Source organism: Oncorhynchus nerka, linkage group LG12, assembly GCF_034236695.1.
Source record: "Oncorhynchus nerka isolate Pitt River linkage group LG12, Oner_Uvic_2.0, whole genome shotgun sequence".
NCBI classification, from domain to species: Eukaryota; Metazoa; Chordata; class Actinopteri; order Salmoniformes; family Salmonidae; genus Oncorhynchus; species Oncorhynchus nerka.
The window spans coordinates 60,031,543-60,051,023 of NC_088407.1; the positions used below are offsets into that span (position 1 = coordinate 60,031,543).

At 41.8% G+C, this 19,481-nt stretch overlaps 1 protein-coding gene across 3 annotated transcripts; it reads left to right on the forward strand.

Annotated features, from left to right (window-relative positions):
* Nucleotides 1–2,301: 2,301 nt before the first annotated feature.
* Nucleotides 2,302–19,329, forward strand: LOC115138483 (ras-related protein Rab-15-like). Of its 3 annotated transcripts, none has more exons than XM_029675363.2 (8): nucleotides 2,574–2,663; nucleotides 3,921–4,019; nucleotides 16,542–16,602; nucleotides 16,979–17,039; nucleotides 17,177–17,254; nucleotides 17,421–17,510; nucleotides 17,601–17,666; nucleotides 18,274–19,329. In XM_029675363.2, exons 2-8 carry the CDS (start codon nucleotides 4,013–4,015, stop codon nucleotides 18,430–18,432), a joined length of 522 nt encoding a protein of 173 aa, XP_029531223.2. In that variant the 5' UTR covers nucleotides 2,574–2,663; nucleotides 3,921–4,012; the 3' UTR covers nucleotides 18,433–19,329. The 3 variants fall into 3 exon arrangements, with proteins under 3 accessions (XP_029531221.2, XP_029531223.2, XP_029531225.2); XM_029675365.2 differs by having other exon boundaries at nucleotides 2,591–2,663; nucleotides 3,877–4,019; XM_029675361.2 differs by lacking the exon at nucleotides 3,921–4,019 and having other exon boundaries at nucleotides 2,302–2,663.
* The last annotated feature ends 152 nt before the right edge of the window (nucleotides 19,330–19,481 follow it).

The following is a 19,481-nucleotide window of genomic DNA, read 5'->3' on the forward strand; positions in this document are numbered from 1 at the left end:
GTCTTAAGCAACATTGTGAGTGAGCCCACTCCCTTGGCTGAGAAACAACCCCACAGGTGAATGGTCTCAGGATGCTTTACTGTTGGCATGAAACAAGACTGATAGTAGTGCTCACCTTGTCTTGTCCAGACAAGCTTTTTTCCAGATGCCCCAAACAATCGGAAAGGGGATTCATCAGAGAAAATGACTCTACCCCAGTCCTCAGCAGTCCAATCCCTGTACCTTTTGCAGAATATCAGTCTGTCCCTGATGTTTTTCCTGGAGAGAAGTGGCTTCTTTGCTGCCCTTCTTGACACCAGGCCATCCTCCAAAAGTATGTGCCTCACTTGTGCATGCAGATGCACTCACACCTGCCTGCTGCCATTCCTGAGTAAGCTCTGTACTGATGGTGCCCCGATCCCACAGCTGAATCAACTTTAGGAGATGGTCCTGGCGCTTGCTGGACTTTGAGTTCCCTGAAGCCTTCTTCACAACAATTGAACCGCTCTCCTTGTAGTTCTTGATGAGCCGATAAATGGTTGATTTAGGTGCAATCTTACTGGCAGCAATATCCTTGCCTGGGAAGACCTTTTTGTGCAAAGCAATGATGACGGCACGTGTTTCCTTGCAAGTAACCATGGTTGGCAGAGGAAGAACATTGATTCCAATCACCACCCTCCTTTTGAAGCTTCCAGTCTGTTACTCGAACTCAATCAGCATGACAGAGTGATCTCCAGCCATGTCCTCATCAACACTCACACCTGTGTTAACGAGAGAATCACTGACATGATGTCAGGTGGTCCTTTTGTGGCAGGGCTGAAATGCAGTGGAAATCTTTTGGGGGGATTCAGTTCATTTGCATGGCAAAGAGGGACTTTGCAATTAATCTGATCACTCTTCATAACATTCTGGAGTTTATGCAAATTTCCACCATACAAACTGAGGCATCAGACTTTGTGAAAATTAATATTTGTGTCATTCTCAAAACCTTTGGCCACGATTGTACTCGGGAGCGGTGCGCCCGTGTCGCCGGCTGGGTCCATCCATTGTCCTGGGTGGTGGACCAAAGAGAGGATCCGCTTCGGGAAAGTTATATTTCTGGTCGTAATGTTGGTGATTTGACATGGCTCTTATATCCAATAGTTCCTCCCGGCTGTATGTAATAAAACTTAACATTTCCTGGGGTAACAATGTTAGAAATAATACATGAAAACCAAATACTGCATAGTTTCCTAGGAACGCGAAGCGAGGCGGCCATCTCTGTCGGCGCCGGAGAGTGAAGAGAGTAAAAGAATGACAACACATCCACACTAGGATATGAAAGACTGATGTTTGTCAAAGGTTGAGGATGAAAACATGTTAGAAATGATGCGTTCAGTATGTACACTTCACCGGTTGTCAGTTTTTGGTAAATGAGCCTCATGAAAATATTCTCGGAGGATGTATGGTAGACTGGTATGTCCATGTACTCCGCACTATCTGCTACAATAGCCTATCAACACCAAGATGTGTTTATGTTGCTAAAGTGCTTCTGAAATTATGCCTATGCAGGCATCAAACCTTAACAGGAGGAAATAATTTCAGTATTTGTGACGAGAAATAGAACAGCGCTGACATCTGGCAGATAAGGGTAATAAGTAGTAAAACTTATTCAGTATGTGCAGTTCAACATGAATAAAACATTTTCCCAACTGCTACCATTTGACACTAAATGTAAATAAGAAATACTGCTTGTATTTTGTTTTTAAACTTTTTACAGAGATGAAACAAATATATAATTTATGCTTCATTTGTGAAAGAGATGGGCTACTTTGTAACCACTTTATTTTCGATCCTTCCCTATGTCAGATCGGGTCGCAAATGATAGAGCCACCCACATGTGTGAGTTTTCGCCATAGAGATCATGACTAGGAAATAACCAATTTTTGCATGGACATTGCCAGTAGGAAAGGTAAACGGGTTGGGAGCCATCAGCTAATGATCAGAGAGCATTGTCTTTTTAAAATTGGTTTGTGTAGTTGTAAATGGCTTTAAGATATGACCGCCATCTTGTCGCCACAAATGAATTACAATATGTGGTTCAACATACCAGCATCGCAGGTGCATCAAACTAAGAAGAAAATATACTACTTTAAAATAAAGATACCCTCAATGACGCTGCCCATGCTGTCACATACGCGATAATGGCACGTGTAGACCTACAACGTTGCGATTTCTATACTTCTCTATGGTTCTCACTACGGGGGAATAAGGAGAAAACTCAGGGAAACAGGTGTATTCATTATGTCTTGCAACGGAAACCATTTATCGTTTAAGAACCAAATGGTACGAAACAGCGTGGGACTTACCTGAATTTGTCCAATAGAAACTCGTTTTCGTCACCAAGCTTTTCGGTTCGGAGTAAATTTAGCAACAGACAACGTTTTGCAACAGAAAAGGCGTAATGAATACACCCCATGAATACCGACAAGGAATGCAACTAATTTCCTCATCACCAACTATGCTTTATCCTTGGAATATGCGACAGGCATGTTTGATTTCATAGTTTGTTTTGTCCACCATGGCAAAGCAGTACGACGTTTTGCTCAGGCTGTTGGTTGTAGGAGATTCCGGGGTTGGGAAAACGTGTTTGTTGTGCAGGTTTACGGATAACGAATTTAATTCATCGCATATCTCTACTATTGGTAAGCTGTTGATTGCAATCGGTTAGTTTGACAATTGATTAATGCAAGTTTGCCGCAAAATATGCGGCTCCCACAATAAGTGATTTAAAATCAAGTAATTCTATACGAAAAGATAGAATGGACTTTCTTGTAGATTTATCATGCGGTTCTTCACCAAAATCTTTGTTGAGGGATATGTTTCTGAAACGCTACTACGCCGTAGTCCTAACTGTGTCAAAGGTTGTCTTTGTTATTGCTACAAACTTAAACAGAGGAAATGTTTCACCGAGTGAGAACCTACCACAACTTTGAACCTGGTGATTTTTTTTTTTCTTCTCAGTTTCCATGTTCAACGTGTAATTCGCCCCTGGGCCCTGGCTATGTACAGTTTGTTTAGACACCCCAGTGAGCGCTCTGTGGACAGTGGAAGTGCTTAAAATGAGTAGGGCCTTGGTCACAATTTTTCCCGAATCTGAGAGTGGAATACTTACACCCTGGTCTCTGACATGTTGTCTCAGCAGTCCCATTACAAGACAGAATGTTGAACGAACTTCATTTCAAATTAGTTTACACCTGTTGTCCGCCGATTTTTGTCCCTATGTCGGCGGTAATCTGATACAAAATGTCAGTGTTATCAACCCGAACTAAGGTATTCTTGTCTATATTTCTGGTTTTAATGTTCAATACTGATGCAATTCGCACATGACAAAACACTTTCGCAATATATAGCCAAGCCTTTACTGAATAGCAAACACGTCCAGCTAATTGCGAGGAGAAAAGTGCTTCAGTACGATATAATCGGTTAGTGTGTTGCGCATCACATACAATGCTTCAACAGATTGAAAATATGAGCGACAGAGGCTAGCGGCGCCGAAAAAACTCGGCTAAACAACACTTTCCTGTGGGTACCCTATATCCACCAAAAGGACCAGTAGCATGTACAATAGTGATAGGACATTCGCAATAACAACTTTTTGAACGGATTTGTTTAGTGATGGTCGTTAATAGGGGTGAAACGGTTACCGTAGTAGTGTTAACGTTTTAATTATCATTAAAACCGTGTTTGATTACCGTGTTTTGAAAAACTCAACCAAAGTTAGCAACAGTCTGAAGCAGGCGTAGGGTTTGTGGGTTTTGTTATGTGTAGAAACATTGCGGAATGCAATGCTCGGGGATTTCTCTGCCTTCTAAGAGGACCAAATCTGAAGTGTGGTCGTACTTTGGGTTTTACAAGAGTGCTGAGGGAAACCTAATCGAAGATGGTCACACTTTCTGCAGAATCTGCAACAACAAAAAATCGCTGTGAAAGGGGTCAACACTTCAAGTCTCTTGAGTCATCTTCGTGACCACCATCCGCTACTTTAAACTGAATGCAAGGTAAGTTAACTTTTAGCTCAATGCATGATGTGGGGACTTCGGAATGTTGGGGAAATGTCATGGTTTTGTCTAACTTACTAATAGCTTGTCAATCATGTAAACTGAAGCTTTCAGTGCTACCAACTCTTGTAAAAACACTACAGTTGTTCTGCTGTTGTATGCATTGTGTGTCTGCAGACTCCATTTGCCCATTGCACACGTTATGTAAGTTTAGTCACCCAACCAACATATTTTGTTCATTTAAAAGCCGTCAGTCGTCGAATTGGTTGTAAGTGTTCCAACAGGAGAAACACGATAAGACTACTGTATTTATGTAAATTGTTGGTATCATTGCATTTACTATCACTGTCTAAAGATGCATTTGTATTTATGTCAATTGCATGGTCATTGCATATACTGTATGCACAGTCGTGGCCAAAAGTTTTGAGAATGACACATTAATTTCCAGTTTGCTGCTTCAGTATCTTTAGATATTTGTCAGATGTTACTCTGGAATAGTGAAGTATAATTACAAGCATTTCACAAGTGTCAAAGGCTTTAAAAAATATATATATATATATTTTAGCATTTTCCAATTAAGAACATTAGGACAAAGTGACAGTAACTGACGAGCGTAACAAAAATAAATAATAATAATAATTATATAAACAAACATACAATAAATAAATAACGAGACATTGGATCACCTGCCGTAGGCTACATATTCTACATTACGTGTGAAACATTGTGAGGATTATATATAGATTCAATCAATGATATGTGGGGGGAGATTCTCCATATAGTCAAAAGGTTGCCAAATTCTGTAAAATGTCTAACTTATTCCTCAAGCAGTAAGTGATTTTTCTCCAAAGGGATACAACTATTAACTTCCGATAGCCACATTGCAACTGGCAGGGAGGAATCCAATTTCCATTTCAAGGCAATACATTTCTTGGCAATCGCTAGCAATATTTCTGTTAGCTTTATAGTATGGCTTTGCCTAAGATTGGTGTTAGTAAAGTTACCCAGTAGACAGACCTCCGGGTCTAAAGGGAATGCAACCCCGTGAATTGAGGATATGGTATCGCATACCCCCTGCCAGAAACCGTGTAGTTTTGAACACTGCCAAGGGGAATGGAGGAATGTACCTTCATCTGAGCCACATCTAAAACATAGGGAGGAGATATCTGGGTTGAACTTGTGCAGTCTAGATGGGGTGATATAGAGCTGATGGATCAGTCTGTATCTGGAGTTCAATGTGGATGTAACACCATCCCTGCATAGGTCACTCCATAGATCCTCATCAAGATCAATACCCAGATCTTTTCCCCATCTAAGTCGGGGTTTATCTAGCCCAGGCAGTGTTAGTCCTGACATAAGAGCATCGTATACACGGGAAATGGTCTTGAACAGTGGTTGGTCTACGTGGCAGAGTTGTTCAATAGGTGACATCTTAGGTAGGTTCCATTGTCCCTGTTGTCCCTGTTAGGCAAGTGGTATTTCTGTTTCAGCTGATCAAAAGACATAAGAACTCCCTCCTCGTAACAATGTTCCAGAAGAGTGATCCCCTTATCAGACCATGGTCTAAAGTTACTATTCTGGAAAAACATAGGGATCAATCTATTGTTCCATAAAGGGGTTTTAGGGGAAAGGAATCCCCCTCGTCCGAACAGCTCATGCAGTTTGCACCATGCCAGGACAGAATGTATGATTAAAGGGTTGTCTGTGATGGTTTTTATAGATTTTCTGTCCCATTTGTAAAACAATTCTGCCCCAGTGTCATCATTTACCTCAAGCTTTTCAATGTTCAACCATGAGGGAGAGGGACCACTGTCAAACCTCTGAGCCAGAAACCTAGACTGTGCAGCCCAGTAGTACATTCTAAAATTGGGGAGGTTTAAGCCCCCTTGACTGTAATCAAGGGGCAGTTCATCCAGGCCAACCCTAGGGGTTTTGCCGTGCCAGATAAACCATCTGGTCAGCTTGTCGAGAGAGGGAAAAAAATGCTGCGGGAACAGGGATAGGGAGAGATTGAAACAGATATAGAAATCTGGGCAGGACATTCATTTTAATTACATTGATTCTACCCAGTAGAGTGAGAGGTAAGTCCATCCATTTACAAAGGTCAACCTCCACCTTTTGCAACAAACTGGCCAGATTGAGTTTATAGAGGTTGTTCAGATTACCATCCACCATTATGCCCAAATATGTGAAGCCCATAGGCGACCATCTAAAAGGAAACTTGTGCTTGATGGTATGATGGTCAAAGACAGACAACGGTGAGATTTCGCTTTTATCAAAATTGACCTTATATCCAGAGAAAGAACTATAACACTGTAGTAGGATCTGCAAGTGAGAGAGGGAGTGTTCTGGGTTTGTTAGAAATAAGATAAGGTCGTCCGCAAAGAGCGATAATTTATGGGTATGGGGGCCCACCTCAAAGCCATGTATGTCAGGGCACGTTCTAATAGCCTCAGCCAACGGTTCGATGGCGAGGGCAAAAAGGTGGGGGCTAATTGGGTAACCTTGTCTGTTCCCCCTATAAAGAGGAGGAAGTAATCCCATTGGTAGCAATCCTAGCTTTAGGAGATTTGTAGAGTGATTTTATCAAATTTACAAACACGGTACCTAAACCGAACTTTTCCAAGACTCGAAAGATGTATGGCCATTCAACCCTATCAAAGGCCTTTTCAGCGTCGAGGGAGACTGCGACACTAGGTCTTTTGTTTTTGTTAGCAAGGTGAATTCTATCAAAGAACCTTCTGAGATTATTGGAGGACAATCTATTAATTATGAAGCCAGTTTGATCTGGGTTGACCAACAGGGGAAGACATGACTCCAGTCTCTTAGATAGCATCTTGGTGACCAGTTTACAATCTGTGTTAAGGAGAGAGATTGGTCTATAGGAGGTGCACTTTAGCGGGTTTTTCCCTTTCTTGTGGATTACAGTAATCACTGCTTGAGAGAAGGACTCTGGAAAGCAGTTGTCTTCTCTGGCTTTTTTAAGTACCTCCATAAGGTAGGGGACCAACAGCTCCCTAAATTCTTTATAGAACTCTGGAGGGAAGCTATCCTCCCCAGGAGATTTATTAGAAGGTAAGGATTTAATGGCCTCCAACAATTCAGGAACTGAGAAGTGTTCACTCAGGCGCTCGCTGTCTTCCCCTGACAGGCATGGGAGGTTGAGAGAGGAGAGAAAGGAGTCGATCTCTGATAGATCATCGCTTGATTGGGAAGTGTAGGGGTCTTCATAGTATTTCTTAAATGTATTATTAATTTCAGTAGGGTCGAAAGATATCTCATTAGTAAGAGTTTCTATGGCATTAATTGTCCTCTTACTTTCCTCTGCTTTCAGTTGCCATGCCAATACTTTGTGAGCTTTCTTTCCAAGCTCGTAATAACGCTGTTTTGATTTAGTGATGGCCCTCTCAGCTTGATATGTGTTCAGAGTATTATATTTAACTTTTTTATTTACCAAAAGCCTGTATAGATCTTTAGTCGGGCCTCTTTGGTAGGTTTTCTCTAGCTCGGAGATTTCAGATTCAAGGGCACTCAGTTCCGCACCGTGTTTTTTCTTCAGCCCTTTAGTATAGGAAATAATCTGTCCCCTCAGATAGGCCTTCAATGTGTCCCAAAGAATGAAGCTGTCAGGAGCAGAGGATTTGTTTGTCAAAGTAAAAATATTGATCTGCTCTTTGATGAATGCACAAAATTCAGGTTGCTTTAGGAGTGTAGAATTTAGTCTCCATCTATATGCTCCATTTACCTGGGTAGGAATGGAGATTGATAATACCAGAGGAGAATGGTCACTAAGCAATCTGGGGAGATACTCGACATCTAACACTCTATGAAACAGTTGTCGAAAGTAAAAAGTTATCTATGCGTGTGTGTGTCTTGTGTGGGTGTGAATAAAAAGAGTAGTCCCTATCCTGTGGGTGCAACTGTATCCAGATGTCTAGTAAATTGAGATCTTTCATGAATGACATGGGGTGAGCTTGCCGGCTTTGGTAAGAAGTGAGGGTTTATCAGAAGACCTATCAAGAACTGTATCTAAGCAAAAATTAAAATCTCCTCCAACCAGTAGCCATTCTGGTGGTGCTTGAGCAACCTGAAAGAAGACATTATGAATAAACATATGGTCATCGAAGTTAGGAGCATAAATATTCAATAGGGTCCAAGACTCTGAAAACATATGCCCCTGCACCAAAACAAACCTGCCAGAGGGATCAGAGATGGTGTTGTTGACGCAGAAGGGGATGTGTGTTTACTTATCAAAATTGCAGTTCCTCTTGCTTTGGAGTTAAAAGAGTATGCAAAAACTTGTCCTACCCATTCCCTCTTCAATTCCTTGTGTTCACTGGCTGTAAGATGTGTTTCTTGTAAAAACACAATGTCAGCCTTTAATTTCTTAAGGTATGTATAGACTCTTTTTTTCCTTTTAATCGGGCTGTTAAGACCTTTTACGTTGAATGTGACATATTTTAGTGGATTAAGCATAGCTTTCTATTCAGTTACATATTTGAAACCCAACCTATCATATGCAGATAATTAGGAAATGTTTCAACTTTGGTTTGAGCACAAAAGTGACCTGTGTGTCTCTTTAGGAAGGAAACAATAAACATAGAAAAAAATAATAAAAATCCCACCCACCCCGATTGTCAGACAACAATCCCAACAATCAAACATGAATACACTTGTAGAGATACGTTGCTGCTCGCTTTCCATCTTGCTCTTACTAGCTAAACCTTGGCGTAAACTAAAACCTGCGAGCTCTCTAAGTTGAAAACAAACGTTGTGAATAGATATTTATGGCTGAATATTTACTGCCCACGGTAAGGGATGCTTGAGTCTCTTTTCGAAAGATTAGCATGAATGAGTGGGCCTAAGCCCACTTATTACTTCGCCCAGTAGATATGGACTAAACCAAAATATATTCTCCTGTAAATGTAATAGAACTCACCCCGGGAAGATACGGTTAGTTGAAAATGTACTAATCAATTATAGTGACCGGGAGATACCAGCAGTTCAATCCGGATAAGAGAACAGAAACAAACTGCGTTTTATCCCCCAGAGAGACCGTCCTGGCTCAGACTTGCTCAGTTCTTTGAGAAAAGTGTGCACTTCTCCCGGTGTGTTGAAGAGATGGCTTCGGCCTTTGTACTGAACTTTCATCCGCGCAGGGTGGATGAGGTAGCCGGTGATGTTCTTCTCCTTCAGTGCTTTGGCGGCAGGTCTGAACTGCTTGCGACGTCTGGCGAGATCCGCGCTCATATCCGGGAAAAGGCTGACCCTCTTTCCATCGATGGTGATGTCCCCTTTGGCTCTTGCGAGTTGCAGTATCTTCTCTCGGTCTTGGAAACGGAGGAACCTGATCAGGACGGCTCGTGGGGGCTCATCTGGCCGGGGTTTCGGCGCTGATGTTCTGTGGACGCGTTTGATTTCCAGCGGCTTGGTGAAGTTGATTATGCCTAGGACCTCCGGGATCCATTGAGTGAAGAAACGGACCGGGTCACGGCCCTGGCTGTCCTCTTTCAATCCCACCACACGGATATTACTACGTCTACTCTGGTTCTCCATCTGATCTACCTTGTATTTGAGGTAGGCATTGTCCTTTTGCAGTTGTATCAAGACCTGGTCATGTCGAGCGATGGTATCTTCAACTGTGCTAATGCGCAACTCTGCCTCAGTCGTTCTCAAAAGGAGATCATTCATGGAGGATTTCAGGTCGTCAATGGAAGAATGGAGTTCAGCCAATTTCTTATCAACTTTCAGAGAAAGACCTCTGTTACCATCCTGAATTTCCCAGAGGAGAGTAGGCAGCATGTCGGCAGGCTCGCAAGAGGCTGCTGAGAGCAACAGTCTGGAACTGTCGTCTGAGTTATGAGGGCTAATGCTAATCTTGCTAGCTGTAGCGTTATCTTGGGAATCAACAACGTTTTGGTCGTCCTTCTTGCCTCTCGGTCGGAGGTCCATGGCTCTTTGGGAAGGTAATATTGTTTCAACGTTGTTATTTAGGTAAAAATAGAATAGCTTTGAAGAGCTCGGTTTGTCAACGTCTGCTCAGCTCCGCGGCATCACGTGCTCCCCGTGTCAAAGGCTTTTATTGACAATTACAGGAAGTTGATGCAAAGAGTCAATATTTACAGTGTTGACCCTTCTTTTTCAAGACTTCTGCAATCTTCCCTGGCATGCCGTCAGTTAACTTCTGGGCCAAATCCTGACTGATGGCTGCCCATTCTTGCATAATCAATGCTGGAGTTTGTCTGAATTTGTGGGCTTTTTTTTGTCCACCCGCCTCTTGAGGATTGACCAAGTTCTCAATCGGATTAAGGTCTGGGGAGTTTCCTGGCCATGGACCCAAAATATCGATGTTTTGTTCCCCGAGCCACTTAGTTATCACTTTTGCCGTATGGCAAGGTGCTCTGTCTTGCTGGAAAAGGCATTGTTCGTCACCAAACTGTTCCTGGGTGGTTGGGAGAAGTTGCTCTCTGAAGATTTGTTGGTACCATTCTTTATTCATGGCTGTGTTCTTAGGCAAAATTGTGAGTGAGCCCACTCCCTTGGCTGAGAAGGAACCCCACACATGAATGGTCCCCACACATGATGCTTTACTGTTGGCATGACACAGTACTGATGGTAGTGCTCACCTTGTCTTCTCTGGACAAGCTTTTTTCTGGATTCCCCAAACAATCGGAAAGGGGATTCATCAGAGAAAATAACTTAAACCCCAGTCCTCAGCAGTCCAATCCCTGTACCGTTTGCAGAATATCATATCAGTCTGTCCCTGGTGTTTTTCCTGGAGAGAAGTGGCTTCTTTGCTGCCCTTCTTGACACCAGGCCATCCTCAAGTCTTTGCTCACAGATGCACTCACACCTGCCTGCTGCCATTCCTGAGCAAGCTCTGTACTGATGGTGCCCGATCCCGCAGCTGAATCAACTTTAGGAGACAGTCCTGGCGCTTGGTGGACTTTCTTGGGTTCCCTGAAGCCTTCTTCACAACAATTGAACCGCTCTCCTTGAGGTTCTTGATGAGCCAATAAATGGTTGATTTAGGTGCAATCTTACTGGCAGCAATATCCTTGCCTGGGAAGACATTTTTGTGCAAAGCAATGATGACGGCACTTGTTTCCTTGCAAGTAACCATGGTTGACAGAGGAAGAATAATGATTCCAATCACCACCCTCCCTTTTGAAGCTTCCAGTCTGTTACTCGAACTCAATCAGCATGACAGTGATCTCCAGCCTTGTCCTCATCAACACTCACACCTGTGTTAACGAGAGAATCACTGACATGATGTCAGGTGGTCCTTTTGTGGCAGGGCTGAAATGCAGTGGAAATCTTTTTGGGGGATTCAGTTCATTTCCATGGCAAAGAGGGACTCTGCAATTAATTGCAATTCATCTCATCACTCTTCATAACATTCTGGAGTTTATGCAAATTGCCATCCATACAAACTGAGGCAGCAGACTTTGAAAATTTATATTTGTGTCATTCTCAAAATGTTTGGCCACGACTATGTGTGAGTGAACAATAATAATTACAATGTAACTACGAGGGGCCATGCATCAGCTCTGCCTCACCTTGCCAGGGTTTCCAGGAAGTTTTTGTGTGTCCCACCATGCCATCAGTGTGTTCGGTGCCAGCGGGCGCATTGTCTCCCTTCGCAGATCACTACTTAAACCTGACAAAGTAAAAATGCTGACATTTCTACATTTTAACCTCAATTGAACTAAAGATGCATACATACAGGGTGTAGGCCAGCAGCACCTTATTTATTTATGAAGGAGAGAACATGCATACAATCAGTGCTGTTCATTTTATTTGTTTACGTATTTTGTTATTTTAATGTAATCACCTGCACGTTGGATTTGTTTACATATAGTTGTATTGTTCTTACATGGACATTGCTTTACTTGTGTTGATTTTATATGCACATTTTGATTTGCTTACTTAAGGTTGTGTTCATTAACCAGGGAAACGTTTGCCACATGGTGCCATCTTTAATGTTATTATTTAAATGTTAATGCACAAAGTGCACTGTGCTGCCCATTTGATTTGTTTGCTGATTTTCAATAAAACTTGCTAAAATTTTCAGCGTATCAGTACTTTGAAAATTTCCAGCACATTTTAATAATAGCACGGTTATCAGTATTATCGTGGTAATTTTGGTCACTATAATCGTGATATGAAATTTTCATACGGTTTCATCTGTATTTTTTAGCTCAAAACAACGATGACTTAACTTCAAATAAGTTACAAAATAATTCTCTAAAGAGGGTGAATCCTCAAAGCATAAACAATAAATAGTAGGGAGAATGCGTCATTCTGGTCCATGTCCAGTTTTACATAAAAAAAATAAAAAAACTTGTTGCAGGTGATCTCATTTATTCAGGTAAAAATGTATTTGAAAGAGCATTTTATGATCTGACAATGGTGGACTACGTTTTGGCCTTTACATTGGATATTTGACAAGTTTCTTTGGTTTTATATATTTACTTTTTAAAGCATTTTGAACAGAACCAGCTCAATGAAAATACTCTGAATTCCCATCACTAATTTACAACTGGTAAAGGAAGTCTAAATATCATTTTATTCAACATTCTGCCTTGTAGAGACTATTCCCAGCTAGCAATGAGGAAGCCGCACTCTTCCAGGGGGATGGAACTGATTGATTCGGCCCAAAATCAAAATGAATGACTGCCCAGAATCAGCCCACCTACATCGGGCCGTTTCCGTCTACAGGAATTCAGCCGACTTTTCCGGCACCCCCCCCCCCCCCCCCCCCCCCCCAGAGGCGGCCCGATGCAAATTTAAATAAATGTATACAAAAACGTTTTGTGTTGGAGGAAACATGCTGACTGTGTCAGCGTGCATGTGCCTGGCCCGCCACAGGAGTCGCTACAGCGCGATGGGACAAGGACATCCCGGCCAGCCAAACCCTCCCCTAACTCAGACGACGCTGGGCCAATTGTGCGTCTTCTCATGGGTCTCCCGGTCGGCACGGGTCTCAAACCAGCATCTGTAGCAACACAGTTTGCACTGCGATGCAGTGTCTTAGACCGCTATGTCACTCGGGAGGCTCCATCCACCTTAAAGAATTACATTTAAACGTTAATTGTATTTTTTGATCACAGAAACAATGAGAAAATATGGAAAATAATGAAATGTTGATTACACATGCTGCTTTATATAATTGTCGGCCTGAACCCCAAGTAATATATTTGGGCAAGATAACTCGCACCGGAATCGGACAGAACTCAGTCCCGCCATCCTAGCCATAAGTACTACTGCCAAAGGCGGCCGAGACTCCGGCCACATAACACTGGCCGGGTCTGACCTACAGCCGAGCCCCCCCGACTCTCAGCCGGAATCGGCCCAGATCCACTGTGTTAGCTGGGTTGCGTCTTTTTTACAGCGACTTCTTTCAGACTGATATCCATGGAGGAACCTTGGTAAGTCTGATATTTAGGCAAATAATTGTTCCTCTAAGTGGTTAGAATAAGAGCTATCATCCTAATAACATTTTGTCCTGTGAAAAAATACATGGTTTAAATATAGGAATAACTGAAGTTTTCAGCCAACATGTGTATGCATATACACACATTGTACAAAACATTAGGAACACCTGCTCGTCCCATGACTGACCACACACACACACACACACACACAGGTAATGAAACATGTACAGCGTGTCAAATTTGAATGTGCTCTCTCCTATGAGTCAGTTTTGGGGCACTAATCAGGAAGGCTGCCTCCATCACTATTAGAGCTGGCATTTTTTAATCAAGGTCAACAGACAATCAGAACAGTTTCAAACATTACTAGACGCACACTTTGGCTTCGCCAACAACACAGAGCTGATGCAACAACTTCACAACAGGATATGCTTTTGGTAACAGATTGGCATCATACAGTGCCTTAAAGTATTCACACTTTTCCACATTTTGTTGTTAGCCTGAATTTTAAAATTTATTAAATTGAGATTTATTTTTGTCGCTGCCCTACACACAATACCCCATAATGAATTATGTTTTTAGACATTTTTATAAATTAATAAAAAATGAAACGCTGAAATATCTTGTAAGTATTCAACCTCTTTTTGTTATGGAAAGTTCAGAAGTAAAAATTACCTTAAGTAACACAAGTTGTGATAATAGTGTTTAAATCAAATCAAATGTATTTATATAGCCCTTTGTACATCAGCTGATATCTCAAAGTGCTGTACAGAAACCCAGCCTAAAACCCCAAACAGCAAGCAATGCAGGTGTAGAAGCACGGTGGCTAGGAAAAACTCCCTAGAAAGGCCAAAACCTAGGAAGAAACCTAAAGAGGAACCAGGCTATGTGGGGTGGCCAGTCCTCTTCTGGCTGTGCCGGGTGGAGATTATAACAGAACATGGCCAAGATGTTCAAATGTTCAGAAATGACCAGCATGGTCGAATAATAATAAGGCAGAACAGTTGAAACTGGAGCAGCAGCACGGCCAGGTGGACTGGGGACAGCAAGGAGTCATCATGTCAGGTAGTCCTGGGGCATGGTCCTAGGGCTCAGGACCTCCGAGAGGGAGAAAGGAGAGAATTAGGGAACGCACACTTAGATTCACACAGGACACCGAATAGGACAGGAGAAGTACTCTAGATATAACAAACTGACCCTAGCCCCCCGACACAAACTACTGCAGCATAAATACTGGAGGCTGAGACAGGAGGGGTCAGGAGACACTGTGGCCCCATTTAAACATTGTTGAATGACTACTTCATCTCTGTACCCCACTTATACAATTATTTTTACGGTCCCTTAGTTGAACAACTACTGGTAGATGGGGGGGGGGGGGGCTGACATTGAATATCCCTTTGAGCATGGTGAAGTTATTAATTACACTTTGGATGTTGTAACAATACACAGTCACTACAAAGTTACAGGCGTCCTTCCTAATTCCGTTGCCGGAGAGGAAGGAAACTGCTCAGGGATTTCACAATGAGATCAATGGTGACTTTAAAACAGTTAGTTTAATGGCTGTGATAGGAGAGAACTGAGGATGGATCAACAACGTTGTACACTCTACATGTTGCGTTTTATTTTTGTAAAGTGTTGGTCCCATGTTTCAAGAGCTGAAATAAAAGATCCCCAAAATGTTCCATATGCCAACATTTCTCTCAAATGTTGTGCATAAATTCGTTTACATCCCTATTAGTAAGCATTTCTTCAAGCTAAGATAATTCATCCACCTGACAGGTGTGACATATCAAGAAACTGATGAAACAGTATGACTATCACATAGGTGCACCTTATGCTGGGGACAAAAGGCCACTCTAAAATGTGCCATTTGTCACAAGACAATGCCATAGATGCCTCAAGTTGTGAGGGAGTGTGCATTTGGCATGCTGACTGCAGAAATGTCCACCAGAGCTGTTGCCAGATAATTGAATGTTAATTTCTCTACCGTAAGCCGCTTCCAACTTAATTTGAGAGATTTTGGCAGTATGTCCAACCGGCCTCACAAAAGCAGACCACGTGTAACCATATCAGCCCAGGACCTCCACATCTGCTTTCTTCACCTGCAGGATCATCTAATAACACACATCCGGACTGATTTCCTTACGTACTGTAATTAAGTGAAATCTTAAATTGTTGTGTTTATATTTTTGTTCAGTATAAATTCAATTTTATTTAATTTTCAATACATTTGAAAACATTTCTAAATGTGTTTTCACTGCCATTATGGGGTATTGTGTGTAGATTGGTGATATTATTTTATTGAATCCATTTTGAATTCGGGCTGTAACACAACAAATTGTGGAAAAAGTTGAGGGGTATGAATACTTTCTGAAGGCACTGTATGATGCCGATCTGTTACCTGAAGCATATCCTGGTGTGAAAGTGTTTGCTTCAACTCTGTTGTTTACTGTGTTTGGCAGGTGTGGTTGTTGTTACGGTAATGTTGCAAGCAGCTGACCTTTTGCACCTGACTCTTTGGGTTTTTACGCTTCATCTGTGAAGCTATCACACACACACACACACACACACACCACTGACATTTAAATGTATATTTTCATGCGGAAGTCGATAGACAACCCAAGTCACATCTTCCTTGGCGCTGCAGGAATGCACTGTAGTAAATAACAATTGAATTCCCTTTAGCAAGATGACCTCTAAAGACTGCTTGAAAGGACCTTCAACTGGGTTAAGTGGGTATTTTAGTAACCCAGTCCTCATCAGTATCCACTTCAAGTTTGTGTCACTGTTACCATTAGCCCAGGGGTACGAATGTTAACCTAATAGGGATACTTATTGACTAGTACAGGCTGCTTTGACGCACGTGTAGGATATATTGAGATTAGGCTACACTCTGAGGCTTCGGTAAAACTCCAGTCCGGTAATGGAAAAATGAAGAATAGGTGATGCATGGAGATGCATGAAGGCACAAGCTCACTATGGCAAACCGGAGGGAGATACAGAATTCAACAATACGGAGATGGAGAGAAAATGCAGCCAAGAGGAATACATGTTTGTTTGCAAAACTTAATTTTGCTCACTTTTTTAGGAGTAGATTTCAAAATGAGAACATTACAAGTCGATGGCATTAAAGTACGAGTGCAGATATGGTGAGTGAAAAGCTCTTCCAGACAATAACTTACCACAATACAGTAGTGATTGACACACTTATCACACATGTACATTTTTACGTTCTGTCAAAGTGTTAGAAATTAGCTTTACCTGTTGATTTGAGTAAGATTATAAATATTCTGAAATGTGGTCACATGTAAAACCCCACCTCTTTCAGGAATACCTAGGATAGGATAAAGTAATCCTTCTCACCCCCCTTAAAAGATTTAGATGCACTATTGTAAAGTGGCTGTTCCACTGGATGTCTTAAGGTGAACGCACCAATTTGTAAGTCGCTCTGGATAAGAGCGTCTGCTAAATGACTTAAATGTAAATGTAAATGTAAAACTGGGAATTACCTCTGTCTGTGTGCAGGGATACTGCTGGCCAGGAACGATACCAGACCATCACCAAACAGTACTACAGACGGGCACAGGTGGGTTCTCTATACACCAATAATCCCTGTTCAGGAATGAATAACCTGTACCAGTTAACAGTTTACACAATATGAAGTGCCTAGTCATGTGCTCACAATCTGTCATGATAGTCCCTCCCCTCTTGATCTTTCACTAGGGAATTCTCCTGGTGTATGACATCACAAGTTCCAGCTCCTTTCAGCACATTTTGAAGTGGGCTAGTGATGTGGATGAGGTAAGGCTAACACCTACTGATAAAACACAGCCCTCTCCATGTCATTCTTTTTGTGCCCCCTTCTCCTTTTCTTGGGTTCTGTGTTTTGACTGACCTAGTATTTACATCATCTCTCATTGAACTGGTGCCCTGTCGTCTATTTCTCAACCCTGTCACACTGTTTCAGTTCGCCCCTGACAAGGTGCAGAGGGTCCTGGTGGGGAACAAGGCTGATGAGGAGCAGATGAGGAAAGTTCCTAAAGAACAAGGAAGCAAGGTTGGCCTTTCTCACTGTTTGACTTTGCCATAACTATTTTCTTCCATACACAGTTGAACATTTTTCATCCTTAATGAGCTCTTGTTACAGCTAGCAAAAACCTATGGAATGGAATTCTTTGAGACAAGTGCCTGCACCAACTGCAACATAAATGAGGTGAGACAGGCCTTAATGAGTCAATACCTTGGATATTGAACAAAAATATAAGTGAAACATGCAACAATTTCTACGATTTTACTGCGTTACAGTTCATAGAAGGAAATCAGTCAATTGAAATACATTCATTAGGCCCTAGTCTATGGATTTCACATGACTGGGCAGGGGCACAGCCATGGGTGGTCCTGGGAGGGCATAGTCCCAACCACTTGGGAGCCAGGCCCAGCCAATCCGAATGAGTTTTCCCCACAAAAGGGCTTTATTACAGACTGAAATACTCCTCAATTTCATCAGCTGTCTGGGTGGCTAGTCTCAGATGATCCCGCAGGTGAATAAGCCAAATGTGGAGGTCCTGGGCTGTCGGGTGGATGAATTATCTTGGTAAAGGAGAAATGCTCACTAACAGGGATGTAAACACATTTGTGCACAATATTTGAGAGAAATAAGCTTTTTGTGCATATGGAAATGTTTTGAAATTTTACTTCTGCTCATGAAAAATGGGACCAACACTACGTGTTTGCGTTTTTATATTTTTGTTTAGTATATTTACGTTATGTTGGGGAACATGAGGCAATTGTGGTGATATATTTTCTTTTACATCTTCTAGTCATTCATCCGGTTGACACAGCTGGTTCTGCAGGCTCACAAGAAAGAGATGAATGCGTTCCAGGATTCCACTAATTTATGCCTAGACATGACTTCTCTGTGGGAAGAGCAGGACAAACAGGACAGTGACGCAAACTCCCCAAAGCCCTGCACATGTTAGCAGAAGGGCAAAGCTCTCAACCTGGGGGTGTTTGGCTAGAAGAATGCCCCTTTCCCTGGGACATAATGGACATTGGAATGAGTAACTTGTGAAATGTGAGGGTATGTTCTATGCTTACTGAATATTGCCCTTGCTTATGCTCCGATTAATGCATTATCACATCTTCATTCATAATTTCATAGTTACTTGGCTTTTTCATGTTTATTACCCTATTCTGCAACACCTAAACTGATGGCGCGCTGAGTTAAGTAGTCCACATGTAATAAGAACATTTGCCAGCTGAGGGAATGTTGTCTGCAATACTCTGAAAGCTGCAACTCAGTTACTGGGTATACTTAAGCCTTCTCCTGTATAATTTGTGTTGCCAAAATGTTATTTTTCATATCACAAATGACTTTGCTGTCTACTTGAAATAACAAAAACTACTTAAGTCATTTGCAAAAAATATGAATTGTTGGAGTATAGTGAAAGACAATCTGAGGCTCTTGAGTGGTCCTTTTATGAGGACAGGGTGGGCAGAGGACAAGGCTGAATTATTAATACACAGAAATAGAATAGAATCCAAGCTATCTGGAAGGGATCATTTACCTATGGAAGACTAACCCTTTACTCAGACGAGCATTAACGCAAAAACTCAATCTAATACTGAAAATGTTCAAGTCAATCTTTGAGTATGTTGTGTGAATTTCACTGCTAATACTAAGTGTTTTTCCAGGTTGAAAACCTGTAGCAAATGCCACAATGGTGCATACACATATACTATTATAAAGGGCATTTAGGGTGTCACTGATTGCTGACTGTTTTGGTGAAGTTTTTTAATCGCTGTTGCTAGCAATAAGAATCTTTTTTTTGTGTGTGAAAAATAACAAATACTAATTAAAAGTCCACATTAATTTATTGGAGATCTTGTGGTTTGTTTTTGAGATTTACTAAAGGGGAGTTGAGTGAAGCCTCGGTCCTTTTGAGTTTTTAAATAGAACTAGAAGATCAAGTTGGACAGTCATTTAAAAAAATCATATACTGGGAAAGGCAGGTTGATAAATGGCTGA